The sequence below is a fragment of the Carcharodon carcharias genome, chromosome 9 (assembly GCF_017639515.1).
Source record: "Carcharodon carcharias isolate sCarCar2 chromosome 9, sCarCar2.pri, whole genome shotgun sequence".
NCBI lineage: Eukaryota > Metazoa > Chordata > Chondrichthyes > Lamniformes > Lamnidae > Carcharodon > Carcharodon carcharias.
In genome coordinates, this window is record NC_054475.1 from 93,257,391 (window position 1) to 93,265,995 (window position 8,605).

General features: G+C 40.6%; 1 protein-coding gene across 3 annotated transcripts in view; it reads left to right on the top strand.

Annotated features, from left to right (window-relative positions):
• arhgap36 (Rho GTPase activating protein 36) overlaps positions 1-5,980 on the top strand; it is a 329,472-nt gene extending 323,492 nt beyond the window's left edge. For all 3 annotated transcript variants that reach the window (XM_041196093.1, XM_041196092.1, XM_041196094.1), the window contains exon 12: positions 4,694-5,980. In XM_041196093.1, coding sequence (XP_041052027.1) covers positions 4,694-5,340 — 647 coding nt within the window. In that variant the 3' untranslated portion in view covers positions 5,341-5,980. The remainder of the gene's footprint in view (positions 1-4,693) is intronic.
• Positions 5,981-8,605: the final 2,625 nt, after the last annotated feature.

Below are 8,605 nucleotides of genomic sequence, written 5' to 3' on the forward strand. Positions count from 1 at the left end.
CGCCTCCATGCCTCCCATGTACTCTCCATAGCTACTTACCCAGTATCCGCTATGTGCGGTCCTCGGGAGTCATGTAATAGCAATGGGAATTGTTTTAAAATCATTGGAAAAAATTTAAACTTCTAACAATCTAATAAAACTCTGAACTAAAACATACTATCATTGATACTAGGAAAAATCCTATTCCAATGTTAAAACTTTGAAACCGTTAAGTGCCTGTTAGGTTTGTAAACAAGCAAGAAACCACATAAAAGGCATGTTCTACTATTACAGTCTCTTAAAAGTTTCAATCATTCTTGGATCAGTAAGCCACCCACTGAGCTAAACCCATTTTAGCTTTTGAAACCCAGCTAAGTTTCAAAATAGCTATAGCTGTCAGACCAAAAACCTCCAGCCAGGTGTCAAATTGCTTTTTTTCAATGCTCTTTTTGAGATTTTTCTCGAGGGCTTCTTTTTGATTTTCGAGAGCTACTTTTCTGATTTTCAGGGACTCCTTTCTTTCATTTCCATTAACTCCATTATTAACCCATGCAGTCACAGTAACATTACATTCTGTATTTGTGTTGAATTTTTTTTTCAGGGTTTCTTTGTTTGCATAGATAAGATGGCACAACTACCAAAACAGAAAGACTCCACAATATATAGCAGTGCATCCAATCTCAAGCCAAGGATTAATCAGGTCAAAATAGTATGGTAACCACATGTCAATGCTATTATGTTATGTCCTATTGCCCATCCCAAATTATCCTTAAGAAGATGGTGGTGAGACATCTTCTTGAGTACAACTGGGTGCTTTGCCAGGTAATTTCAGAGGGTAGTTAAGAGTGAACTACATTGATGTCAGTTTGGAATCATATATAAACCAGACAAAGTGAGGATATTTTTTTAACTAAAGATGATTAGTGCATCAGATTTTTTTAAACAACAATCCGGGGGAGAATTTTCTCTTCGGTATGCGGGGATGGGCCCCGCTCACCAACATGTAAAATGACAAGCCGTGATGTCTGGCGTGCGTCCTGACATCACCGCACGTCATTCCAATCTTCCGTTCAGCGGGCGCACACCGGAGTCAGCTGCATGCCTGCCGAACTGTCAAAGGCCTGTTAAGACCATTAAATAACCAGTTAAACAAACTGACAGGGCTGACATCCAACCTTAAGGTTGGTGGGCAGGCGAAGAGCCCAAGCAGCCTTCGCGTCTTGCATAAAACCTCATCCATGGGCGGGATGAGGTTTCATGAAGGGTTTAATAATGAAATAAACATTTTTATCCAAATTCATAAACATGTCCCAGCTCATGTGACACTCTCACGTGAGGGGACATGTCTGAATAATTGTCTTTTTACTTTTTTCTTTTTTTCCCAACTTTACAATGTGTGAAAGAGCATAGGCCCCAACTATCCCTCCTCCCCTGGCACCTACAGGGCGCACATCTTGCTGGGCGGGCCTTAATTGGCCTGCCCACGTACAATAGCGGTGCACAGCCAGTCGCGGGCGGCGATCAGCTCCGCACCTGCCCGCTCCTGACTGGCCCACCCAGTTCCCCCCAGTTTTCACCCCAGATTTTTTTAATTATATGAGTTTAATTTCCCTTGTGGGTAGGAATCCCTGTCTCCCGATTATTAATTCAAGTCTCTGGATTACTAGCTGAGTAAATTGACTAAGTTCAAGAAGGCAGCTCATCACCACCTTCTAAAGGGCAATTAGGGATGGGCAGTAAATACTGGCCTAGAGAAAGAATGATTTTTTTAAAAAAGGTAACCACTCTGCTATCACTCCCTGTCATGAACTGAACTAGCGTCAAATGTAAAACCATCTTAGTACACTCTTGTTTCCTGACCATTCTAAGTCATGTGGTATGATATCTGTTTATTTCAACGCCTGGTGACATCAGAACTCAGGAGCTATTTTGCTCTTCAGTTCTCTTCCCAAATGAAGGCTGCATTCAACACTGCAAAGCAGAGTCAGCATGAGGCAATTCTGACCAGTAACAGTGCAAGGTGTCGCTCAAAGCTAAGCTGATACTGGAGCAGTATGGTATGGCATTCTGCAGGTTGGGAATCTTGCTCCCAGTTCACTCTGCAGCACTGTGGACTGCATAGGTTTAAATCCATTGAAAAATGTAAACAGCTTTCTAACTACATTACATTTGTAAGTGCAAATACACCACCCTTTGCAGCAGCATAACTAAAGCCTGTGATAAAGGTAGGGCAAAAACATGAAAAATATAACTGAAATTTAAATGAAGTGGATAAACAAAGTAAGTGGTTTAAAGAATGTGAACCATGAATGTCCCAGATTAGCAGTTTGGAAGTGATGGGGCTGACAGATTTGAGACAATTCCCTCACAGGGATTGTGTTGTGAGTGTTTCACTTACACATGCTCTTCATTTTCTTCATTTTTCCTTCATTTCTGTACACTTGAATGGGGCTAACCTCATTGGATTCTTGGTGCTGCCAAACAAATTCCAGGCATTGCAGTGAGTTGGTTCTGGCACACTTTGATGCCCCTTGACCCTGGCTATGCCCATAGGCCACATGGAATAGCTTGGTCATGGCTTGGTAGAATTATAAACCAAAAAACATTGTTCAGTTTTCCTGCTGTCTCTAGGCCAGATAGTGAGCTTGGTAAGAGGCATGGCTATTTCCCTTCGCAGCTTCCCATGCCCCTTCATCTGCCATTTACCCAGGCGGATCAGACCTTCTTTTCTGAAGTTACAGCCAGAAAACTGAATGGTACCCAGAACTGCACAGCCGGGGTGTCATTTCGTAATATTTCCCCTTGCTTTCAGGCTCAGTGCAAAAATATAGTTAGCGGGTGGCAGGGACATTAGCCCTTTCCAACAAACCATCCCCCATGGCAATTTGGCATGGAACTCAGGAGATGTCATGCTTCATTCTCTAAACATGACAAACAGAAATCCTTCTCCGCACACCAGCTCCCTGATCACACTTCATCTGCTCTTCCCCTTCTTGGTCACTCTCCTCCTTCTTGGCTCAAACTTGGACTTGGAGTGGTTTCAGAGCTGTAACCTCACCATGTACGCTGGGATTATGGACCTTACACATGCACCATCCTTCTCCTGTCTCTCCCATAAACAGGGGTGACTTTACTCTCATTTGTCAACCACATCGTTGATTTTTTTGTGGGCTTCTTAGGGTTTTTCAAGGGTAAGTTCACCCACCACCACCACCTGTGACTTTTGAACCGTGCTTCCAGTTAAATTGCCTGAAATTGCCAGAACAGATGGTATCCCATTTCCATTTCAAAGCAATGTGCCTGTCAACCAATGGAGTGGACCAGGTACAGAGATTTTTTCAATGTTCAAAAGCAGAGCTTTTTTTATTAACAGCTGGCTGTCAGTTGATTTAAATCACAGCACAAAACATGACAGCAGAGGCTGACAGGATTTTTTTGGAACTTTTTCATGCATTATGGCACTTCATTCAGTGGAAAAAGTACTGTAATGCATGACAACACTTACACAATGGTAGTCAATGTAAGTGTAACTTACATTTTCAGGACAGATCCCTAGGATGAAGTACTGCATTAAAAATATATCTACATTGCAATACAATAGTGATATAGTGGAATATTTTACACTTACCTTTCAGAATGTTCCTGACTTCTCAGCAGGTTACCCCCAGTGGTCATGATTTTTCCAAGGAGGTGCATTTTTAAGGCTTCCAAAACCCACACCAGCATAGAAATTATGTGCGGGAGGAAATGGGATTTTCCTGTGGCCCTCACAATGGTACCCAATCTCGGAAGAGGTTTGTGTGCATCTTGTACCCAAGGCCTTCCTGACCCACCAAAAGGCCACACAAAACTGGTTTGAGAAGGCAAAGGAAAATTGTTTCTCCAGCGAAAGAATGCTAAGTTCAGTGTTTCACAACTGGATTCACATCTCCATTGGGAGACAAAAATCTGGCCCAATGCCTTTTACTTTCAATTCATAGCTAATTATGATTAATGCATCTTCTTTCTCATTGGCTCTCTCACTGTGTAAGAATTGTAGCTTAGAAAATGCAAACAACAAAAACATATGTTAACCAGAAAGACTTGTGTCTTCTCCTGAATTCCCTATTGGACTCATCAGTAACTATTATATGTTTATGGCCTCTCATGGTTTTTCCCACAATTGGAAACATCTTCTCTATGGACAGGAGTTTTACCTCATCGGGCAGGCGCCCGCATGCTGAGCGGAAAATCCAGCCCTATGTCTGCCCTATCATAATCCTAAAAACCTTTATCAGGTCACCCGTCAGGCTTCTAACATAAAACTAATGTACCTAGTTGCTGTTAGTTAACTTAGCAATGCACAGTTTTCATATCACATGGCTCAACTGTTAACTACCACTATCATGTTTTAATTCACTATCATTTAGCGTATAATTTCTTAAATTTTCAGCCCTATCTAGTGGTGAAAAATCAGTATTACAATCATTAATCTATCTCATATGAAAGAAAATTCAGTCACTGTTAGTGTATCTGTGGCAAGTATGATACCTGAACTGAGAGGTTATACCTATCAAAAAAATTCTACAGGCTAGAGCTCTTTTCTCTAGAAAATGTAAGTCAATTGGCAGCTAATTAATAAGGAAATATTGTTTTGACATTAAAGGTTGTTTGTAAATTGAGTCAGCAAAAATGATCAGGAAGTTATTGCTTTATTTCTCTAAAATTATTTTAGATCCATTTGAAGATACTGGTGAGAAATGGTCCTTCAGTCAACGGAGGGCATCACGTTCACATGAGAATCTTATAACTACACTTCGTTTGGAAACAACAAAAGGATTTATGAAAGAAGTAGAGTGCAGGACACAAAACGCAACTCTAGTTCCAATGAACAGCTCTCCAGATGTATCCCTAGCTGCCAGTTCCCAGCAACACCATCAGAGCTTTCACATGCTCGCAAGCCTTAACTGCACTCAATTCTTCACAGGCAGCACTGAAGAACTAACAGAGAATACAAAAACAACAACTAAACTGAGAAGAGTACGTTCAGATCTTTATTCAAAATGTGGAAGTCCTATCTTGCATTCACACGCTGCTAAAATGGGCAGGGACTCTAAAAACCTCAGTGACATTGCCGGTTCATCTGACAATGAATACTTGAGCAAAAAAATAACCATTGAATCTGGCTTCGCTCCTCAGGCTCCTAAGGGGAGTGAGGTGCTGCAAATTGATGCTAGTAGGGAGGGAATGGAAGCTAAAGTGTGGGTGAAAAGGGACAACGGAGCTGACTCTCCAACCAAAACACAGACACAACAGCAACTTCAGCATTATAACTCCAGAAGTGATCAGAAGAAAAATTCTCTTCGTGAAACTGCTGTATGACTTTAGGAATTGCCTGTTCACTGAACACTTCCAAGAAGGAAGTTGTTTCAACATTTTTGACTTCATTATTTCATATTAGCTGTTACACATCTGTAAACTGTAGGACTTGCCTGTGTTAACAAATCTCCAATTTGTCTATCATCTGCCCTGTTTTGAAGTACTACAGAATCCCTACCGATAGATTTGTTTAATTGTTACTTCCTGTTTCCATTGGCAGTTGTCTCTGTGCAGAAGTTTAGCTTTAACAAAACTGAAATTCTTATGTTTTCATGCATTTATACTTTATTTAAAAGATGCAAAAATCTTTCTCGGTCTGCTGTGTTACCTTGTAATAGGGCCTTGAACTGTTGACACTTAAAGGGATGTCCAAGTCCTCTGGGACTGTAGGAATGAGAACATTTAGACCAAGGAAAAGCATTTTGACCCCTAATCCCTGCTCTTTCTACGCACTCTGTACAATCTGTTCTATCATGGATTCCGACCAATTTATTTAATACAATCTCTCTAGGATAAGTTCTTCAAACATTTTTCCTCAACTCCCTGAAATAAGCAAGCAAAACTCCAGAGTTCTACCTTCTTTTGAACTATTGTATTGAATTCAAGAACTTTGGAGTTCTTATAAAAAATATTAATCTTTCCATGTATTGGTCAGCCTATACCATTTTGTTTGTGTTTATAGCCTGGTTCATAATAAGGGAACATTCCATTGCTGTGAACTGGTGGACTATAACACTGCCTTTTCAGTTTAGTGCAGTGCATTTTAATCCAACACAGAATGATGATATGAGAGTCTTTGCTTAATCTGAAAGTCCTACATTGAATGATCTTAGGCAGATGTCAACCTAGTTACTAGTGGGTGCAGGTCCACAGACTGCCCATAATATGGCACTAACTTTACTCAGTAAAACCACCGGTATGTGAGATGGAAATGTAGACTGGGAATAATTGATATTGACAATGGATGCTTGTGATGTCCTAGCATTAATATTCCTCATCCTAGTGTGCACAGATTATCAGCTAGTATATTGTAAATATATAATGAATGCAAGTCTTTATTTGACAAATAGTTGAAATTAAAGCAATCCCAAAGGCAATGATCCTGGACATTCCTCTAAATGTAAGATATTCAGGTGCCTTATAGAAAGCAATGATTTCCTTTTGGATCAAAATAAGTTTTTATTGAGTGTTATTTACATTCAAATCAAGTTTACCTGTTACATGTTATTGTAACCATCTAGTCTAGTGCACTTTTGCATCAGAAACATGGTAGCTTCTTTGTTATGTGGGCTGTGATTTTCAGAGTTTCCATTTGTTTCAATCTTGGCATGATACCAATGACAAGCGTTTGTACACTGGTATATTGTATTTTGGATAATGGTGAATTGCTGCTTAAAATGAGAAATGAATAATGTCAAATGAATTTGTAGTTGAGCCCCTAGATTATAAGGAAGAAAAATCAATTGGAATTGCCTATCCTGATTGTTATCCTGGTTGGACATTGGGTGAGGGCATGATTAGTCTTGACATCAACCCTAAACTACTGTGGCAATTTTAATTAATACAGGTTGAATTTAATACCCGCCCCAAGACGAGTTAGGCGGTGATAGGGATTTAATTGGTGGGGACCCTACCACCTTCCTACCTCTCCCTAATTAAGTTCAGAGCAAGAAGGCTCATGAATGGCTTTCCTTGCTCACCACCAACTGAGGCTATTAAATGGGCAATTAATGCCCATTTAAGAGCCTTATCCACCATCACTGGTATTCACGAAGATTTGGGTGGGGTAGTCATCATGCAAGAAGCCTGATAAACAATCTCTGTTGGCGTTGCTCGTGGGATTCCTCAGCGTCTGATAGAGGAACCCAGCCTCGGGAAGGGGGAGGCCTGCTAAAAGCCACCCCTTTCCTTTGTTGCCAACAACCCCTGCCCCGTCCCATAATCCCACCCTGCAACCCCCATCCTGCCATCACTCACCTGTGGTCTGGGTCCTTTGACAAACCAGGGCTTTGGGTGGGTGCATTGCTGGCAGCAGCCACCTCTTCCCCAGTGGCACTGCTGATCAATGCACAGCAGCCAGGTTCTGATTGGCCTGCAGCTCTTAGGTGGAAATTCCACCCCAGGGTCCTTAATCCAGGAGAAAGGCCCGCCTCTGCCAAGTTAACTGCCTGATTGTCACTTAATTCAGCAAGCCTTCCCAAAAAGAGATGATGTGGGCCAAGCTGGTTTACCAATCAGTGGGTGAGACCCCCGTCACCTCCATTAAATACCACCCTTTGATTCTATTAAGAAGGCTTCCATGCCCCCCAAGCTTGCTCGGTTCTTTGGCCAACTTGAGTCTTGCAAATTATTGATTTATTATTATAGGGGCATTGTGTTGGTACATTTTCCTTTCACCTGTAGAACCCGAAGCCAGATCCAATTCTAATTTTTTGTTTGTAATGATCCTATGTAAAATATTTTAAAAGACAATCTCAACCCAATTCTGGATAAAGGTCCACATCAAAAAAGCTCCTTTGTTCCTAATTAACATTAAACAGTAACATTTCTGTTTCCCATAAGGATGACACGTACAGTTGGCGTTTATATTCTGAAATTGAAACTGAGGCAAGTGGTAGTGGCAGACTTCTGGAAAATGTACGCTGAGATATTCCATATGGGATTTGACCAGAAATATTTAATGTCCTAGTTAAAAAAGCAACTTTCTGCAACATCTAACATTTGATATATTTGACCTAAGCTTAATGGGGCTGTGTTGAGGGAGTTGCGCTCTTTATCTAACCTATGTTATAATTGAACGAGGGATGTTTGAGGAGATCAGGGGTTGATATAGAGCAAATCTGCCCCCTATCTTACCTGGGTTATAACAGACCTCTGAGTAATCTGAGACTGATTTCGCAATTGTAAACATGACCAGTTCACCAGTACTAATGTTGGTCACCTTGATAAACATCAAAAAATCAACAAATAATGTAAGTTAAGGAGTGGCCAATTTGTAATGATTGCTAATATTTTCTATCTATTGACCAGTTCTACAAGGAACTCTTGATTGCTATTGTATTATTGAGCTTGTCAGGTTTTATGAAACAATAAAATATTAAGACACAAATAATGTGATGTTAAGGATGATGTGCAATAGGTTTCATAAAGAAGATTCCCTGATGACTTAGTGAGCAAACACCCCTTTGTGAAGAGTTACTGAATCATATAATTGATTTTCAGTAGAGATGTAGTTAGAATCAATGATGCTAGAGAGAAGGGGTACACG